Source organism: Vulpes vulpes, chromosome 10 (genome assembly GCF_048418805.1).
Source record: "Vulpes vulpes isolate BD-2025 chromosome 10, VulVul3, whole genome shotgun sequence".
Lineage (NCBI taxonomy): Eukaryota > Metazoa > Chordata > Mammalia > Carnivora > Canidae > Vulpes > Vulpes vulpes.
Window position 1 is genome coordinate 18,507,265 of NC_132789.1, and position 20,636 is coordinate 18,527,900.

The 20,636-nt window shown below is 42.3% G+C and overlaps 1 protein-coding gene across 4 annotated transcripts in view; it reads right to left on the reverse strand.

The window, feature by feature from the left end:
• Nucleotides 1–615: 615 nt before the first annotated feature.
• CORO1C (coronin 1C) overlaps nucleotides 616–20,636 on the reverse strand; it is a 74,161-nt gene continuing 54,140 nt past the window's right edge. For all 4 annotated transcript variants that reach the window (XM_072723021.1, XM_072723020.1, XM_072723019.1 and 1 more), the window contains 8 exons: nucleotides 14,265–14,394; nucleotides 11,230–11,411; nucleotides 9,983–10,102; nucleotides 8,904–9,008; nucleotides 6,810–6,955; nucleotides 4,579–4,636; nucleotides 4,234–4,479; nucleotides 616–3,051 (listed from right to left, as the gene is read on the reverse strand). In XM_072723021.1, the coding sequence (XP_072579122.1) occupies nucleotides 2,932–3,051; nucleotides 4,234–4,479; nucleotides 4,579–4,636; nucleotides 6,810–6,955; nucleotides 8,904–9,008; nucleotides 9,983–10,102; nucleotides 11,230–11,411; nucleotides 14,265–14,394 (1,107 nt within the window). In that variant the 3' untranslated portion in view covers nucleotides 616–2,931. The remainder of the gene's footprint in view (nucleotides 3,052–4,233; nucleotides 4,480–4,578; nucleotides 4,637–6,809; nucleotides 6,956–8,903; nucleotides 9,009–9,982; nucleotides 10,103–11,229; nucleotides 11,412–14,264; nucleotides 14,395–20,636) is intronic.

Consider the following 20,636-nt stretch of genomic DNA (forward strand, 5'->3'; position numbering starts at 1 on the left):
GAGCTTTGTGCCAATTATTCATCATGTCTACAAACCTTTAGAAAAACCAAATGGTGGGGAATTCTTTGCTACAAATCACTGAAATGTCATGAGATGGTATTTTGGTATAAAAGAGGAAGCTAAAAGGGCCATGAAGTTCAAATGACCCTGAAAACCCTCTGTTGGAATAAAAATCACAGCTAAGCCGAGAAGGCTGTACTTGTACTGAAGAAAACAGTGCTTTCGAAGGCACAGTCAGGGACTCAGCAGTCACAATAACAATGCCAGCCATGCGGTAGTGGCAAGGGCTCTCAGTACGACCGGGCGCAGGGCCTCTCTTCCAAATGACATGGGATTCGTGTCCCTCCTTCAGAGCAGGGAAAGAGATGCCCCAAGATTAGATCTGCCCCAGATCCCACCCCTGGTAAAGGCTAGAGGCCTAACTGGAGTCTGGCCTGTAGCCCTCACCCTGCTACACCCCACCCTACCTCCCCCTGTGCTGGAGGGCAGCGGCCTACCCACACTCACCCTGTACTCACCCTGAGAGAGGAACAGTCGCGCAGCTGGTTCCACTGAGTCAGAGAGGCTGTGGGCTGCCTCAAAGACAGCTGAGGTGTGAAATAAACACGGACACCATTTTGTAATCAATGATTTTTTTATCTTTGAAAATGGAAGCAAGTGTTTTGACAGAATACTATGGCCGCTCTATAAGAGCCGATCTAGGAGTAATTCACTGGTTTTCCTCTGGGATAGCACGGCTTTAAAAAGAAAGAAAAGAAGAAGAAAAGAAAGAAAGAAAGACAAAACAGGAAGGATAATCCACAAACTTCAGGCGCTGACTTTGAGCCTGGCTGGGCACCCGTTCATTAAATAAGTCATAAGCTACGCACTAAGATCAGGATAATTTCTCCTTGCCCTCCGTCTTCTCTTTGAACCACATTCCCTATGGTGTTCCACCACCAACAATTTTGTTTACTTAATTTGATATCAGAATCTTAAAACATTTCTGAATCTTAAAAATGAAGGTCCTCAGCAGATTACGTTGATAAAGAAACATGTACAGATTTGAATATAAGTCATTGCGATTATTGTTTTCCTTATATTTCATTATCCACTCCAATATCACACACACACACACACACACATACACACACACCAAACACTCAGATGCCCGGAAGTTGTGGAGACAGAGATCCCAATACTGGGAAAAAACATGGTACCTTTCCTACAAAGACATCAGCCCCAGCTTGGCCATAGATTCCAACCCGCTGTCACCACACTCCATCTCCATCCTGATTCCCGGTTATAGACATTCCCTGCCAGTTCCCTTCCACATCAGCAGGAATAGGTGCCAAGAGCCCCCAGGGGGGCCCATTGGCACCATCTGTTCCATGTTCAACCACACTCACTCAGCTCTTCCCCGAGATTCCTTAAATCTTGCTCCTCAAGCGTGCAAAATGAAAACATGGAAATGGGAGAGAAGCTAACTTGGTAATGGAATAGGTATTCAGAGCTCAGTCCCTGGCCCCTGAGTCTGGGGAGCCTCTGTGGGAGCTGGAGGGGCAAAGCATGTTGGTTTAGTGGAGGGGGCAAAGGGACAGGTTTGTACACATTAAAGCTACAGCAGAGGCCTGTGCTCCTGGTTTTGCATCATTCTAGACCGTTCTCCTCAGTCTCAATATTCAATAGCACCCTCTGGCCTCCTCTTAGCTGAACGTGGAGAGGGCTGAGAGGCAGGAAGGACAGAAGGACTGGCTGGGGGAGCCCTGAGAGAGATGGCTGCATCTGGGAGACTGAGGGGAGGGCAGGGGCTCTGGTGGCGCAGGGAGAGCCATGCTGCAGGCAGCACGGCACAGAGACAGCATGGGACGTTTGGAAGAGCAGAGGATCACGTGGGGGCACACACTCCCCTCCAGCTTCCCTAGGTCTTAGTCTCCTACTGTACTGAAGAGCTAGGCAAGCTGCTGAAATGGGCAAGAAGGAACACTCCACAGTGGCTTCTGTGGCTTCTTGTCCTGGGCCCTTATCAAGTATTGACCAAAACCTGAAACATGATGTTTAAAGTGATCAATGCAATAGATTCTATGTGTATAACAAAACTGCAGAAACACATGCTAGTTTAGGTTAGATTATAATCATCTGAAGCACAGGATAACCAAGAAGTGAAATTCCATCTGGTACAACCACCCAGTTTCTAGAAAAGAGAAAGAAAGGAAACAATACAATAGGAGCTTTTTTGATCAGAAGACTCCATGAAAGGAGAGGGTGGTGATCGAACCCACGTGATTTTTCAAGTCTTCCTTCTGTACAGTCATGAGGATGACCAGGTTTGTGCTGCAAACGAGCCAGCACCATGTGGCTACTGCTCTGATTGTTCTCAGATGAACGTGTATACAAAATAATATCTTATCTTCATTTAGTTTATAAACATACACAGTGCTGTCCCTTTCAAATTAAGAAAAAAAAAAAAAAACCACACACAAATACTGCAAAGTAGCAAAATACAAGGGGGAAAAAAAGCTACTTTTGGTTTTGGCAACATTAAAAAAAAAGAAATATAAAAAGCAATGTGGCATTGGTCCCTGTTTATAAAAAAAAAAAAGGTACTTGGGCACGACACTGAATCAGAATTGGTTGGTTTTCTAAAATTCAGAATATCTGGGATTTTAAAAGTAGCACTTTTGTCTTTTAAAAGTTCGACAAGTCACATAACACTTAAAACATCAAAAAAGCTTTCTGATAAAAAGCTCGGCTTTTAAATCACATTATGTTTCTGCAAATTTGGGAGACGAATTGAGTTCTTACTGGAATGTGGCCTATCGCTGGTTGACAAATGTGACCCGGAATGTCTCCGAATGGCAGTGCCTCCCTTTCGCCCTCCCTGGGACCACGCCAACAACCAGCTACCAAGCACAAGTTCCTGCTCCCATTTTGGGGGTGGGGGATGGACCTTCAGGCTGCAATCTTCGCCATCTGCTGTTCTAACTTGGAAATGCGTTCGTCTTGATTGCAGATTGTGTCTTTTATAGATTTGATCTCTTTTAAAATCTCATCCAACTTGGCTTCATTTTGCTAAGGAAACCAAAAAGGAGGAGGGAGAGGAAAGAGGTTGACTAAAATGCAGTAAACGAAGCTTACCAAAGTTGAGAATTTATAAGGCATACAATCTAATTTTCTACTTTGGAAATGCAAGCCATAGTCACCAAGTTGGGCCTTCTGAGAAAGTAACTGCATGCTGGTCAGTCCACCTGCCCCCCACAGTAGAACCAGGGTCCAGTACTCCCCACTCCATGTGCCTCTGCACTTACCTGGACTGAGACTCAGAACAAGTCAAACTGTGGGATAGGACCGATCCCTTCAGGGCTGCCCCACAGCCCAGCCACCCCATGCAATACCATCAGGAGTAACTTTTATGTGACCCAGGTCAGGAGTGAACTTCCAGAGACTACAGAGTTCCTATTATCTCCCATGGAGGGTCCTTCTTAGGAGCTAACCCCCTTGCCATGCTTGCTCACTCTTCTGAAGAGGGCTCAGCCTCTGCCACACGTGGAGCTGATTCTTTTGGAAACCTTGCAATCCACAGCACCTCATGTGGCTACCTCAGTCATCGTCAAAACACCAGCTCTTCCAGGCACCTTGCCTCTTCATTCCACTCACGCTCTCACTGGCAACTCACTGCCTTCCCTCTGGCTCCCTGGGATCCTGTTCTACTCCTGCCAACTCCCCATGCCCTCTCCTCCCTGGCTGGACTCCGCTCTCCCAGGAGCAGCACCCTCAGTGGCCATGTGGGTCTCCAACATCAGGTTTTGGTTCCCACCACTCCACTGACATGGTTCTTGCCAATAGGCCCAAGATCATCTTTGCTGCTAAGTCCCACTCACCGCCAGATATTTGTGTCTCTGGAACATTCAGCAACACCTGAACCCTGTCACTACTCTTTCCCTTTACTTGGGCCCTTTCTTTCCGGGTTCATTTCTACCCCAATCAGAGATGAATGTAAACACTCCGGGTGGGGAGAGACCGCTAAGAAAACACCTAAGCAGCTCCTGTATACTCTCTCAAAGAGAGTATATGTCTCTCTCAGACAGACTTCTATCCTGGTCATTATAAAAAATGCAGCTAAAAGAGCCAAAGTGGCCACAAGCTCATAAATGTCATATAACCAAGAAGGTTCTTACAAATAGTACATGTCCTCGTTTACTAAAAGCCCTGAGCCACAACCAAGCACACCCCTCCACCTCTTGCAGTCCTCACCACACTGGCCGTGTCTGGAGTTTTCTTGGGGACACTGATCAGGTCGCACTTCTTATTTGCAGTGGGCTTGCTATCCAGAATGTTCTTCTTGACCACCTTGAGATCCCTGTTTTTGCCAGGGATGTATCCATGCTTTAAGGAGATGAGGACTGGGTCTGCATTTTTCCCCTCAAACCACTCCTCTGCCTCCAGCGCTGCTTCAGGCCCCGCTGTGTCAGGATACAGGTCATCTTGGAAAAGGTCGGACTATAAGAGACATTTGGAAAAACGCTTAGTTAAAGATGACAAGCCTGAAATTTTAAGAATCTTTTTAATCGTGGATTGCCCAGGAAACTGGGCACTTACCTTCCTGGGAACAGTCATGATAATAGGCTCACACTTTCTCTCATGAAGTTTGAAGAATCTTCAAGGGAGAAATAGAAATAAAAACAAAGTTGTATTAAGTGAAACAGGAGGCCAGGTTAACAGGCTTCATGACTGACGGCTAGTCTTCTACACTGCTGTCTGGGGCATGAAACGCTCTGCCTATCACCTGAGCTGATCTACTCTGGGGAGCAGGTACAGTGTGTGCTCCCATTTTCCAGAGGAGAAATGCGAGGCAATGGGGGACTGGAAACAAGAACCAGGAGCAGAAGTCTTTGCTTCTGGGGACAGCCCAACTCTGGTCATCTGGGGGCTGACCAGCCATGGGGGAAGAAACACCACTACTGACGATGATTCACTTCTGCAAAAGTGACCAAGTCAGCAGGCAGGTGAAAACAAATACCTAATATTAGACAGATCTAGGACCTGGATGCCAGGTCTTCTGCCAACTAGAGGTGGCTGAACATTTGTCAGCATAAATGGGATTTTTAAAAGGGAAAAGAAAAGAATCCTGAGATTAAAATTTTGGCATCCAAGCAAACCACATCACGTCTAACATTCAAGAAAAATTTGAAATTATCCGAAGTGTGGATAAGACTGGCACCTCTGCAGTCAGCAGAGCAATAACGAAGACTGGCCTGGGTTGACACCCAGCTCAAGTGCTACAGTGCCCAAGTGTGTGGCAGCACATTTAGCACAGCATCCAGCATATAACGAGAGCTCAATAAACAGTAAGTAGGAGGTATCCTGAATGGTTATGCTTGTAGTCTTTTAAACTTTTAGATGACAGTAAAATTAATGCTTTTCCAAATACTGGAGGCAACCTTACGTTAGGATTTGATCAGTTTTGAACCATGTTTTGATGAGACTAGTTTAAACCATAATTTTGACTTATCTCTGACAGCTTTCCTTCACCACTCCAGGTGTAAAGAAATGTATTTTTAAGAGAAACTTATAATAATATAAAAAGGGGCCTCTAAAAAATTATCTTTAAAGATGTGTTCATTATTGCGTGACCAGGACAGCAGAGTTAGGCAGATACGTATGTAGTGTTGTGGGGTGCCTGCGAGGCTCAGTCAGTTACTAGTGTCCGAGTCTTGATTTTGACGCAGGTCATACATGAGGTCAGGGTTGTGAGATCGAGCCCTGTGTCTGGCTCTGTGCTCAGCGGGGAGTCTACTTGAGATCTCTCTCTTTCCCCTCTCTCTCTGCCCCTCCCCCTGTGCATGCTCTATCTAAAATAAATAAATTAAAATTTAAAAAAGAAACGTTGGGATCCCTGGGTGGCGTAGCGGTTTGGCGCCTGCCTTTGGCCCAGGGCGCGATCCTGGAGACCCGGGATCGAATCCCACGTCGGGCTCCCGGTACATGGAGCCTGCTTCTCCCTCTGCCTGTGTCTCTGCCTCTCTCTCTCTCTGTGTGTGACTATCATAAATAAATAAAAAAATTTAAAAAATTAAAAAAAATAAAAAATAAAAAAAAAATAAAAAAGAAACGTAGTACTGTACAAATGTGTGGTAGGACCACAGGCCTGATGGTGCAGTGCTAGTCATTCTGTTGTTTAAAATGGCCAGTTATCCATGTGTCTCATGGACTATCTTTTGTTGACCAGGAGGAGAAAACAGCCTACTGTTTAGGAAGACCACAAGGCATTATGCAATACAAATTTTTTTTTTTAAACCACAGTAGTATATTTTATGTATTATATAACACAGCTGAACTTCCTACATCAAGCTAACCCAACAACCCAGCTATTGGTCTTTGGCTTCTCTAGTTTAGGATCCATGAGGTCTACAATCCAGTTTGGAACCTGTTCGTCTCCCTCAGGGCAGGAAAACCATCTCTTCTGTCCATCTCAGCAGCAGGCTCTCCCTGCTTGCCTCCCAGAGGACACTGGGCACAGACTCAGCCTGAAGACAAGAGATGAAGGCTTCACTATTTAAGTGTACAAAATCTGCCTTGGCTACGCCACTGCATCAAAGTTATGTGGTCCAAAGAATGAGGAGGGGCACAATTCAATTACAGGATTTTGAAAGGCTCTTCACTATTCTAAAACTCCACGTTCCTAAGTGTGAGAAGGAAACGAGATACCAATTCTACAGGACAACAAAGGGTAGATAGACTGGCACTATGGCATGACTGGTAGTTGTACTGCTCTTGTGTAACACATGTGGCACAAACAATCTGAATACTTTATGATACCAATTCTTTACCTGGCAATCTCGCATTTGTTAACATCAAGACCCCTCTTGGGCATGTAGCCCATCCCTCTCTGAGGCTCCTTGCTGCTGAATGTGTTGAGGTAGTGGACATACGGGGATTCATCTGTGATCTCAAAATAGCGGATACTGCTGTCACCCTACAAGAAATCAGAGACAAATTTTCATTGAATGTTACCTGAAGTATCTGGTTAAAGTGGTATCTCTCTCCCCTATAAACCCAGAATTAACTGGGACTCTGCTTCAGTGGCCAACCTCAGCTTTCCCTTCAGAGGAAGAGGATACAATGGTTTCTCTTGTTGGCAGAGCAGGCAGGCCCTCACTTATCAAATGCTAGCATAGCCTTTAAACAGTCTCTCCTCTGCCTCCTACTGAAGGCTCAAATTTTACACCGCTGAGCCTAGACATCAAGTTGGAGTCAGAGCAAAAGCATTAACACCTCTGGCCAAGCAACTGCAATTCCAATTCAACTTCAAAAACCAAACACAAGTCTAGGAGGATCTCAGAGAAGGCAATGACTGATTTGAGTACTCCCACTGGCATGGAATAGTGTCATTCCCAAATCCAAGGGCACTAACATGGGACAATCAGACGATGATAAAAAATAAGATTTTTATAATTAAGAAATATTAAGAATAAATAGTTCTTAATCATTCTTATTTCATAATTAATTCTTAACTCATAATTCTTAATTAAAAAACTCACTAAAACATGAGTATCCTTTAACTTAAGAATATAGTACTATCTCATTGCAGTGTATCAAATTCTATGATAATTTTGCCTAGAATGTTCAGATGTTTTTGGAGGTCTGAAGCACATGCTAGCTTGTCCAAGTATAACTGTCACACAGTTCTACCAACCTGAAAAATGAAGGCAGGGCTGCCTGCTAGAGGGGGAAGTATGTATATAGATGACCAGGCAGTATTATGCCCTTCAAGACTCTTATTTTGCATGGTTTCCATTTGTTTCAATGATGTAAATATCTAAAGCAATGGTAAGGAAGCTAAAACACAGACTATTTGCTCCCTGCATGTTCAAGAGTAATGTTCTGTGTTAATAATGTATCTGGGTAACCGCTCCTGTTATTTGTTTTGATGTACTCTATGGCAATTGTGAACATCTGAAGTAAAATGACTTTCAAAGAAACAGACAAGATCTCAGTTTCTAAGCAACTGACCTATGACAATATAAAGCATTCTCAGCCAAATATGAGAACTGAAACATCTCTGGCTTTACCTAGCAAGGGGCTATCTAACAGGTTTAGGGGAAATACATCAACAGCTCCAGCTGCCTTAGTTCATTTATTCCAACTACAAAAATTCTAAGGAAAATTGAACCTACAAAAGAATAAGGAATATTAAGGTTACCAGTCCACTAAAATAAGTCATCATCATCATCAAGCTAGAGACATCATAGTTAGGGAGAGAGGCTCATAAAGCAGGCAAGTAGGCTCTCTGATTTTAGTGTGGGGTCTTCCTGTAAGCACTGTCACCTCCTGAAACTAGTCAGACCACCTACTTTCAAGCAGAGGGCCCTAATGCTGAGCTCCTCCAAGAACACCCTGGGGAATATCTGAGGCCTTCAAAAACTCCTATCCGCAAAGCACCATTCTCTTCACAAGTCCATGGCACGTGGTGATAAGTAACGACATGCCAATAAAGGGCTACCCAGGGGATTTCAGTGTTAAATGTGGCAACCTGGTTACTCACTTGTCATACCATTACAGAGCAATCTAAAATCCTGGATGGCACTAGAGGTGAAAGGACAACAATGTATCCTTTTTTCTCACTAAAATGCCCGAGTGAAGATGTCCCTGTCAGCGTTTGCCCCAATGCCAGAGCCCCATACCTAATGCAGTCAGAAGTCCTGAACACAGTGTGTTGTTACCACACAAATGGCAAGTTCAAAGGGTCCAGTCTCAAGACTTAAAACACACCAAAATCACCAGCCCTTACTTTAGCTCAAGGCATATACACAGAGATCAGATAAATTAAAATATTAAAATGATGTAATGCACGGCCCACCTACTAAATTTTTTTTCCTCTTTCAAGACTACATCTAATATGAAACATTAAAATGACCGTTTACCTTTCCACATAAGTAGATGATACTGGTGTCAGGGTCATAGAAGGGCAGCAACACCCCATTGCTAGTGTCCATTTCATGAAGAGCGATTGGTTCCTGCATATTTTTCTGGGGAAAAAAAATACAAAAATATATATATTTGCATATTCAGACACATTTACAAGATGAATCATTCATACATAATTATGGGAGCAATTTCCTAGAATAATGAAAGGTTGAACAATGCATATATAATACTTATACAAGTAAATACCAATTCATACAAGTAAATATCAATTTTCCAACCCACTGAAAACTGTCAATTTGACAACCTCATCAATGTATACATCAGTGTGATTCCATGACAAAAATGAGACAGCTCTTCTCCTTTATGATTTTGTTTCCTTTTATTTTTTATTTAAACTTATGTATTTAAAATAGGCTTCACACCCAATGCAGGGGTTGAATTTATGAACCTGAGATCAAGAGCCATGTACTCTACCAACTGAGCCAGGGAGAAACCTTATTTTCTTTTTTAAAAGAAATCTTTCTTATTATAAATATACATTCTTTAAAGTTACAGGAAGACTATAAAAACCATCCCATATTCCATAATCCCACAGTCCAGTGGGGATGGCAAAAACAATGACCGTTTTGGTCTACTGACTTCCAACACACACACACACACACACACACACACACACACACAGATCATACCATATATTCAGTTTTGTTATTTTTTCACTTATGCTATTCTCAACATATTCCTAAGCGTGACTATTGTGACTTTAACATTTGATCATATTCTTTATAATACAAAGTTCAGAACTTGTTTCCCAAGTCCCAAACACTGGCTTCTTCGGCAGTCTTTTAAAAATATATAGTTAACACAGAGTATTTGAGAGTATCAAGAATGCATTTTTCTAATACATTTAAGCAGTAAGTCTCCAGTGACGACGAGAGTGTCACATCCAATTCAAGTCAAGCAGGAGTTCAGAAAACTACACTAAGAATCTTATAATCCACCTACCCACCCAAAGACCTGCTCAGAAAAGAGAGAAAGCTCAAGTGTAAGCCAGTGGAAAGGCTGGGAAGGGGCATACCGGATTCCAGAGAGCCAGCTGCCGCTCACTCATGCGGCTGAAACCAGTGGTAAAGACATTCCCATCAGCCAGAAAGATGGCTCTCATGGGTCTTGCTCCTTCGTGTGCTTTCTCCTTCTCCTGGGAGATCAAGAACAACAGGAATATTATATTCAAACTGCAAGAAAGATGGAGGGCTCATACACTGAATCTAACCCATGCCCACCCCCATGCCTTTCAGATTACCAGGTGTGTGTGTGTGTTTGTCTCCTCTGAAGATGAGAAACCAGAGACACTATGTAATTTGGCCAAGGTCCCTCAGCTAGTTAGCAAGCAGAAATGCCAGGAGTTGACTCAAAAGCCTCACTCCTTCCACCATGCCCTGCTGCCAACCCATGCCCATGCTCTGCAAAAAGAAAACATGAAAGGACTCTGCCAGATGTCTGCTTCTCAGGAAGATAACCTGAAAGTTGGATATATCCTTCAGTTTCTACCAATTTCATTGTACAGAAGGCTGTATGGTTCAGTTAACCCTTTCCTTAATCTCACTTGTCTACTGAGAGTGCACAAGCAGTGAGCCCTAGAAGGTTCTAGTGGAGAAAGCACTTTATGAAGGGCTGGGCGAGTCCTCAGTGCTTGAGAAGCACTAGCCACAACCACTATCCAACTCTTAAGAAGTAATACTGTCCAAGAATCAGCACATCCCAGAGAAAGGTAAATGCAGGACCACAGAGCAGGGCTGATGCAAGACATTCTGGGATCCAGCATCTGCCGTTTCAACCCCAGCTCAAGTCCCAAATGCCTGTCTTCTGTCATGCTGGGTGACCTGGCGAGGCTGAGTTTGGGTGGCAGGAACTAAGACACTGGGCTGAAGAGATAGCCAGTGGCATCTCTGTGAGGTGCTCTGATGATGGTTACAGGAAGGGACAGGGATCAATTAACCAATACTCAGCACTAAGCCAGGAATGCAATTAACTGTTTAGGGTAGCTGATCTAGGTTTGTAAATTCATGAAGACTCCAGTGAACTGATAAAAACTTTGTTTCTTTATGAAAAATGGTCACCAAGTGAGAGAGAAGGCTCATGTCAATGCTGGAATGCACAACTCTGAAGGGTGGCTGGGAGGCAGAAACTTGTACAAGGCTTTGTGGATTCGTGGTCTGCTGTCTGCACACAACGAGGCTCCACTGACCAGGGAGCCTTAACAAGCAAAGTTCACACTCACTGAAGTGCTACAGAGATGGAGGCACTTGTCCTAAGCATACTTACAGCAACGATCTCTTGTTTTCTAGGATCGATTACTCTCACTTTCTTGTCTTTGGAAGCTGTGCAGATCAGACTGCCATTCCGGTTCCAGCTTACGTTGTAAATCATGTCTGAATGCATATCATCCAAGTTTATAAGGGCTTCCCCTGTCCCCACATTCCAGATGATGATGGCATTATCACAGCCTGTAAGCAAGCAAAGCCACACCCCTCAGAGATTAGAAACACCTGAGATTAGAAACACTCAGAGATTAGAAACACTTGAAAGCTACAAATGCAGTGAGGAGACAAATGCACAGAAAGAATGACACTGATTATAAGTGGCCTTACTTACTTGCTAGAAGTTAAAAACTCAAGCGACAAAGAAAAAAGACATCTGTATAAAAGAAATGTGGTAAAGGTAAAATATGGCTTGCTAAGTTCGGGTTCATATGAAACAAACAAAAAGCAATGACCAAAGAACTCTAAGAAAATACAATTCTATGTTTTTTGAGTTAACTGGGGCTGGTGGACCCCACGTCATCTTAAGCTTCCTTTTCCAGTAAACCAACATCAGAATGGATACAGTTTATTTCTTCTCCACAGCAGAACTAAAAATGAAGAGTTTAAATAACTGTTTAGAATACTCAACAAAAATGTGGGACAGCACGTTATTCAAATCAATAATGCTGTAAAACATGGTCTTCCATTAAAGCATGGTAAACCAAGTAACCAGAAGGTAAATGCATGTGCTCACAACAGATCTTTATCTTTTAAAGGGGAGAAAAATAGGTCAAGACTGGGCTGATCTAAGAAGCCCAAACTGTAACCTGCTGAGCATGGAGCCTGATGCAGGACTCGATCCCAGGACCCTGAGATCACGACTTGATCCGAAACCAAGAGTTGGATGCTTACCTGACTGAGCCACCCAGGCACCAGACCCTAGATTCCTTTAAAAGGCGGGTGCCAGGGACACCTGGGTGGCTCAGAGGTAAAGCATCTGCCTTTGGCTCAGGTCGTGATCCAGGTCCCCAGGAGTCTGCTTCTCCCTCTGCCTGTGTCTCTGCCTCTCTGTGTCTCATGAATAAATAAACAGTATCTTAAAAAAAAAAAAAAAAAGGCAGGTGCCATTTGTTGCCTTCCAGGACATTAGTTCAAGGATGAAGCCAAATAAAGGATGGATATCCTGAAGATAAATTCTTGTCAATAAGCCAATTTTGCAAGCATTTCAAAAAACTCAGCCACTGATACCCAGACACCTAAGCTGTCTAAGGGCTAGAAGCAGGAGACTGGAGAAAAAGCATGCACAACAGCAAAGCTGCAGCTGAACCCTGGGATGAGACCCGACCCTTCTGCCTTGTGCACCACAGGCAAACAGGTAACTTCAGCCACCATGGATGGATCATGTAGTCTTAAAATATGCACAACACTGCCATCAACCATTCTCCTTTTGCTTGTAGAAGGCAGAGTGGGAAACAGTTGGCTGATAATGCCCTTTGTTCGACCTCGATGACAAGGGGCAGCAGGACAATTTCCATGACAGAATGCCACCTTTGGAACTGTTTTCTCTCCTTATCAGACTGAGGAGAACATCAGGAGGGTTCCCAGGTATAGTTATTTGTGATTTTAAATAAAAGAGAGAATTCTATATAGCGTCATTTTTTAAAAGCAGCCCTTGATTTCAATAGGTACCTGGTAAAATCACCATAAAAGCCCTCTATTCCTACTTAAAAGCTCAACTGCCTCCTCCCTTCCTTTTTTTTTTACTGGTGAGAGGAAATATCTTTAAAATTCTACCACTAGCAGTTTTCATAAATCACTTTTATTAAGGTATAATTTACATACAATGCAATGTTCCCATTTTGAGTATACATTTGCTAAACTTTGACAAATGTATATATTCATGTAGCCACCAACACAATCAAGATATAGAACATTTCCACCATCCCAAAAGGCTCCCTTGTGACCTTTGTATTGTTCCTATAAAAGATAAAACCTCAACTTGTAGACCAAGGACAAGATTTCTGTAGGATAACACTTGGAAACTACTCTAGTGGCAAAGCAAGAACACTAGGTCTTGGTTTGATACACTGTAGTGCTGTTCAACAGTGTAAAAAAATGCAGAAAACCTCAGTGTACTGAAATAGGGGCCTAATTAAATAAATGAAGGTATCCAAGTATTGGTAGCATTGTTAAAAATATCACAGGAATAACATTTAATGGCACACGGAGAGGACCACAGCGCACCACTAAATACAAAAAGCAGGTCACATGTAAAATGTCTGAACCCATTTTTGTGGGTAAAATCATTTATGTATGTTAGCATAAGTATCTTCTGGAAAGAAATATCAATGGTGATGGACTGGTAGCATTACAAATGATTTTATTTTCCCCTTTTATTTATATATTTTTTCCTATAACATACATATATCATATGTATAAGGAGAAAAAAAATCAAAGTATCTTCTTTAAAGGAAGGAGGAGGGGATCCCTGGGTGGCGCAGCGGTTTAGCGCCTGCCTTTGGCCCAGGGCGCGATCCTAGAGACCCGGGATCAAATCCCACGTCGGGCTCCCGGTGCATGGAGCCTGCTTCTCCCTCTGCCTATGTCTCTGCCTCTCTCTCTCTCTCTCTCTGTGACTATCATAAATAAATAAAAGTTAACAGAAAAAAAAAAAAAGGAAGGAGGAGATTTGCCTATCAGGACCACCCCAAGATTGGCAACAACATCAGAGCCTGGCACCCAGGGCTCCCACCAGGGATCCTCCTGCTGTATCAGGAATAACTAAAACTGTGGTCCATGAAGGGCCCCAGCAGGAGCCATGAGTCTGCTGGAATTCTAGGTAAGCATGTTCATTTCTCTAGGCAAGAAGTCTCGAGTCATTGGCCTTTTCACACAGACATGTGCATGTCTGCAGGTGGGCTGGGGAGCCGCTGCATCTTAGCCCCTCACCATGGATTCCCAGTGAGCTGCTTCAGAACTGCACAATGCACAAACACATTGGCCACTGCACAACGCATGGTCAAACACATTGGCTCTTACCCACCACTTTGCTCCTACCTGCACTAAGAAGTACATTGCGGGCAGTTGGATGCCAGGCCACAATGCCAACTCTCTTCGAGTGGCCTTCTAAAATCACCACAGGTTCGGTCAGGGAAAGAGTGAGTCCGTTTTCTGGGATCTGCCACACCTGTCGGGAAAGGAAGCAAGAGGGTCCATATGAGGGATGACCTTTTCCTGTGACCATCCAATTTGCAGACTTGCTCTGCAGAAATAGAACACACACTGGTCTTTGGACAAAAGGCAGAATATTGTACAATGACTACATCTATGGAGGTACTTTTAAAATGGAGGATATTAAAGATCAGAACATTCATCAGGCCTATGAAATATTGCCTCTCTACTTTTATTTAATAATAGTTCAGATTTTATTTAAAATTCCCTGTTAAGTTCAAAACTCTCCAGCTAGAAGCGTGAGAAAAAAAAAAAAAAAAAGGAAAGAAGAATAGAAAACAAGTGAAGCACCTGTGAGAAGCAGCACTGTGGGACAGCACCCAGCTAGGCCCACAGTTCTGGAGGGGGGAGCAAACTCTGCCCACTAGGGCTCCTGAGGGATGGTGCAGTTTTTAAAACAACATGTTTTCTGTGTTTTACATTTGGAAAACAAAAATATACATAATAAATTCTGTAACATTTATCATAGAAAAATCTTGTGAAGAAAAAAAGATAAACTGGGCCTTATCAAAATTAAAAACTTTGCCTTTCAAAGGACACGATCAAGACAATGAAAAAGAATATATAAAGGACTCTGAACAAATCAGTAATAAAAGGAAAATAACCCAATTTTCAAAATAGGCAAGGAATCTAAACAGAACATTTCTGTAAGAAAGATACATAGTTTTAAGGCACATGAAAATATGCACAATATTATTAGTCATTAGGGAAATGCAAATCTAAACCACAATATAATATTGGCTCATACCCCCTAGAAGGCTATAATCAAAAGACCATGAGGTATCCATAAGTATGGGAGGCAATCAGAGCCCCCCCCTACACCGCTGGTGGGAATGGAAAATGGTGCAGCCACTTTGGAAAAATCTGACAAGTTTTCAAATGATTAAACATAGAATTGCTATATGCCCCAGCAATGTCACTCCTAAGGCAACCCAAGAGAAATGAAAATCTATGTCCACACAAAAAGTTGTACGTGAATGTTCATTGCAGCATTATTCATAAAGGCCAAAATGCGGTAACAACCTAAATGTCTAGTAACTGAGAGAGATAAACAAAATGTGCTATCTCTATACATTGGAATGTTATTTGCCCACACAAAGCAACTGAGTACTGATTCATGCTACAACATGGATGAAGCTTGAAAATATTATGCTAAGTGATAAAAGTGAGTTCCAAAAGACCACACATATTGCAGGATTTTGTATACATGAAAGGTCCAGAATAGAAAGATATGTAGAGACAGAAAGTAGATTAGTGGTTGCTTAGTACCGGGGACTTGGGGGGCAGTGATAGTTAATGGGTACAGGGTTTCTTTTTTGAGGTAATGAAATGTGCTAAAATCATCTCTGGTAATGGCTGTATGTATCTGTGAAATTAGGACCACTGAATTGTACACTTTAAATGGGCGAACTGTATGTGTATTATATATAGCTCAATGAAGCGGTTTAAAAAATCGTGACTGGCAAAGACACACAGAAGATTCGCCATATCTTCCTGCAGACATGCCAGGGTGGCAGAGGGGACAGGGTTGCAAAAAGCATCAGACAGAAGGGACAAGAGACTATGACAGTGAAAGGAAGACCTTTTAATAGGCTAAGAGACACCCTCTGAGAAGAAAGAACGGAGTCACCACTAAGCTGAGTCGTAGAATCCTGTAGAAAACCAGATATTAAGTAACATTAAATTTGTGGAAAAGCTAAAGTTTAAAATAATGATCTTCTTACATACGGAGATTAAAACACATTAAATACTTTAATATATTTTAAACATACAGATATTAAATAATATTAAATAATATCTGTATGTTTAAAATATATTAAACAACTCAAATGTATTATTAAATAAATTTACCACCAAAAAAGATTTTAAGGAACTAGTTCATGAAAAACTTAGAACTTGCCATGAAAAACTTAGATCATACTCAACAGTGGAACAAGTGAGAAACAAAATTTTCCTTTGTTGGGGATTTTTAAGGAACAACTGTCTGTTTTCAACTGCTTAGTGGAAGGCAGAGGTCTGGATTAGATGAGTGTTTAAGGTTCAGTTCAGTTCTGGTGTCCTGCAAAAAATTAGAAGAAAAAGTTTGCCATCCTGAAGAATGAGAAAAGTCACGAATTAAGTGATCATTCTTACAACTAAATTCTGTCCAGGCTAACTACAACCCCTTACGTCAATCACGGCAAAACAAAGGTGCCTTCTGAGGGTCTGAGTTATTAGCATATCACCTGATTTCTCCTGAACCCTCAAATTTAAACAATGCAGGTGTGAGCAAGCATAGACAGCAAAAGAAAATCTACCTTGCCTCTCTCCCCCAGGGGTGTGGCATCTGCTTGCCACCCCCCGCATTATAGGTTTGCTTTTATCCTGATATACACTATTTTTAGTCAAGGCTTTATAAGTAGTCAAACAGCTCCAAATTGAACTTAACTATCTGAATGTAGAGCAGGCCTTGTTTTTTATTTTATTTTATTTTATTTTATTTTATTTTATTTTATTTTATTTTATTTTATTTTATTTATTTTTTTAACAGAAGGAACGGAAAACAACTACTGATTTGATCAAAGCATGAAGTCACAGAGAAACAATTACGAAATGGGACTTCAGTGACTCAACTGGAAATGCATTTTCCAAGTTGAATTCTGACCCAGGCTTAGAGCTGTTGGAGCAGTAACACCACCTGCCATCTCCAGATGGCACCACAACCATGGGCTGCTGGTTTTCACTCATACAAAGGACTGGAAACCTCTGCACCCTGTATCCAACTCTGACCACAATTAAACAGTGTGTTTTCTAAATCCCTAATGAGGCGTGGAGTGATAGAAGGCTTTGTTCATAGTCAGCATTTCCAATCTTAAATATGAAGGTGGAAGCAGAGCCCAGAATGGGACATTACCTTTTCTTCTCTCTAGCTGCTCCCTCAGCCACATTTTTCCTTGGACTGCAAGGAAATTTTAATGATGAAGCAAAACACTTATTATGTAATTTTTAAAATGAGGAAACTGTTCCTTTTTTATCTCACCTTCGCAGATTTTGCCACCTTGGTCGCTCATTCACACAACACCTCTCTCAAGTAGCCTCTGTAAGGGTGGAAGGCGGGGGGTGGTGGGGGGTGGCAGGAAAGGGGACTACATACAGGCTCTGCTTTCAAGGGGTTCACAGTCTAATAGAAAGCAGAGACTTCTAGAAGACCAAAAATCAAAGCAAGTGGTATGATGTAGAGGCTTAGGGCATGGGCGCCAGAGCCAAACAGACCCTGGTTCAAATCCTGCCTGGGCCACTTATAATGATGGTCCTGGGCAAACAATTCAACATCCCTATGCACAGAGGAAGCATGAGTACTTATACTTTCTAGGGCTGCTGTGAGGATTAAATGAGTTTGTAAGCCCTAGAACAGTGCCCAGCAAACAATTAGTGCCCCCCAAATGCAGAGACACAACAGTGAAGTGGCTAAGAACAGGGGCTCCAGAACTAGACTAGACTGCTCAAGTCCTGATTCTGCCGCATAGCAGCTGCATAACCTTGGAGATACTGACCTAAACTTTCAGAGACTTAAGATTTCCTTATCTGCAAAATGGGAATAATAATGATTCTGCTTTCATTACAGTTTTGAGAAGCAATGTGGTAGTAAGAATCCAAAGTATTTAGAATAATGCCTGTCATAAGACAAGCTCTTCCTAAGCATTAGCCATTGCTACTGCCTGTATTATGTGCCAGGAAACCACACAGTGTATGTAACCAAAGCTACACTGGTATAAGTCAGGTGCTGCATGAAAACTCAAGTGTCATAAGGTTACCTTCTTGCTATCCAGTCTGGTGCAGCCAGGAAGGCTCTCTGAGGGGATGACCTCTAACAATGAATAGGAGTTAGGTGACAGGAAGAAGAGAAAAAGAAGGAAGAAGTAACATAGGCCTGAGGATTTACAGTGGGAGGTCAGTGACTGGAAAAGTCTGTGAAACTCAATGAAAAGATGGAACTCTTCTTGTCTTTGCTGATAAGTAAAGGTGGTGGTGTTCTGCATTATGGACTATGGAAAAGAGCTGGAAGATCTATCTGTAAGCTTTTCCACATAAAGCTTGCACGTCCTCTGGCTGGTGCCCACTGGCCCTACTCATGGCCTGTGGCTCTGTCCTTTGTAGTGTTTGTCTGAGGCTTCCAGGCAATGGCCTTCCTGTTTGGACCAAAGAGATCTTGCCTCCTAAAGTACAGGGACAACAAAGCTGAACCCCGACTTGGTATGTGTTTAGTCTTCTTGTAGTCTGGGACGTAGCCTGGTGTGGCAGAAAGGACGCTAGCCTAGATGCCAGAAGACACCATCGCCTGACAGAGCTAGGGTACTAAGTGGTTGTGTTAATATTAAGAAGGGACTTCACTTCTGGGAGCTTCAATTCCCTTGTTTGATATGGGGCCAGCATCAACTCTACTTACATGCATTACTGGATGCATGAAAAGAGCTAAAACATTCTGTATACCCGAAGCATTTCCCTGTCGTGAGATGCTGCGAACAGGGTGACCTTTGACAAACCAGTTACTGCCTGGGCTGGTGTTTCCTAGGCTGTAAAATGAGACATCCTCTTGTCTTACTATGCTGTTATAATAATTAAATATAATCATGCACATAAGGGCTTATAAAACATGGCTTGGCCAAAAAACCACAAATGCTTACTGCGTTCACAATTATTTTTCTTGCTGTTTGCTCTGAGTCTGCATATATTTTCAAGCGTGAACATCAAGATTTCTTTCATGAGCCTCATCTTCAAATTAATTCAGCACTGTAACCAACTACCTAATTTACATCCAAGATATTACGTGTGAAAGCTCTAGTATATATGCCTTACGCCCATCAGCACAAATGAAAACAACTCTGATGTCTATGCAGAGACATGGATAAAAAAACCATGTCTAAAACCACTCTAAAACCAATAGCTTTTTCAAAAACATGTCAACGAGTAGAGAGGAAAATAGGTGCCAACCATCCTCTGCTATGCCCAAACTGAGCATCCCAGCACAGCAGGGATAACAAAACAAACTCTCTCTCTCTCCTCCACCAGATTTTTGCTTTGTTTTTTTAATAATAATTTGTAGTCCTGAAAATTTTCTATTTGGACAGGACATTGCTATGGCAATGTTTTGTTTTGAAAAAGAAAAACAAAAACAAAAACAAAAAACGTAATCAGCCCCAAGGGCTTCCAGATGAAAAAGCAAATCAATTAGTAAAAACTCATCATGGTTCTGGAAAAAAATAACTTGAAGCACATGTTCAGGAACTTATGTATCACTGGAATCCTTTTCAACATGTGAAATTCTGAAAATGGAAAAAGGACAGCTCAAGAGAACAGTTCCAATAGGAAAAAAGTGATGAATGGGGCACTTGGCTGGCTCAGTTAGAGGAGCATGAGACTCTTGACCTCAGAGTTGTGAGTTCAAGCCCCACACTGGGTGTAGAGGTTACTTAAAAATAAAATCTTTGAAAAAAAAAAAGAAGAAAGCGTGGTGAAAATAAAGAAACTTGGGTTTCTCTCAAGGAGTAATTTTTATCCAATTCATTAATGGTGTTGTTTCTCAAACACAGTGCAAATTTAAAGCACACACAAGCATTTCTAGACATTGCTTCCCTATTTTAATTACCTCTCTTGAACTTGCTACTGGTCTAGCACTAGAGTTACAGTCATAAAAAGGGTATTCCCCCCCAAAGGCCATATTTTTTAAGTGCTAAGGAAACGAATTCCAAAGGGAAAGTGAAGAAGGAGATGATCTTAAGAGACAGGAAGAAGCTCACAGAGTCTGTAGCAGTTACAGAGCAGCAGAAACTGCCCCTACAGAAACTGCCTAAATAAACCAGGCCATTAAGAACATTAGTTTCGGGCAGCCTGGGTGGCTCAGCAGTTTAGAGCCGCCTTCAGCCCAGGACCTGATGATCCTGGAGACCTGGGATCAAGTCCCACATCAGGCTCCGTGCATGGAGCCTGTTTCTCCCTCTGCCTGTGTCTCTTCCTCTCTGTCTCTGTCTCTGTGTCTCTCATGAATAAATAAATACAGTCCTTTAAAAAAAAAATTAGTTTTGGGAAAATCAAGAACTGAGAGCTGGCTTCTAATGTGCCCAGGTTATAACACCTACTGGCAAATGGCCCAGATGCAATCTGCACAAAACGGAAATGACATGAAGCCCTGCAGAATGACTGAGGAATTCACTCTCACCA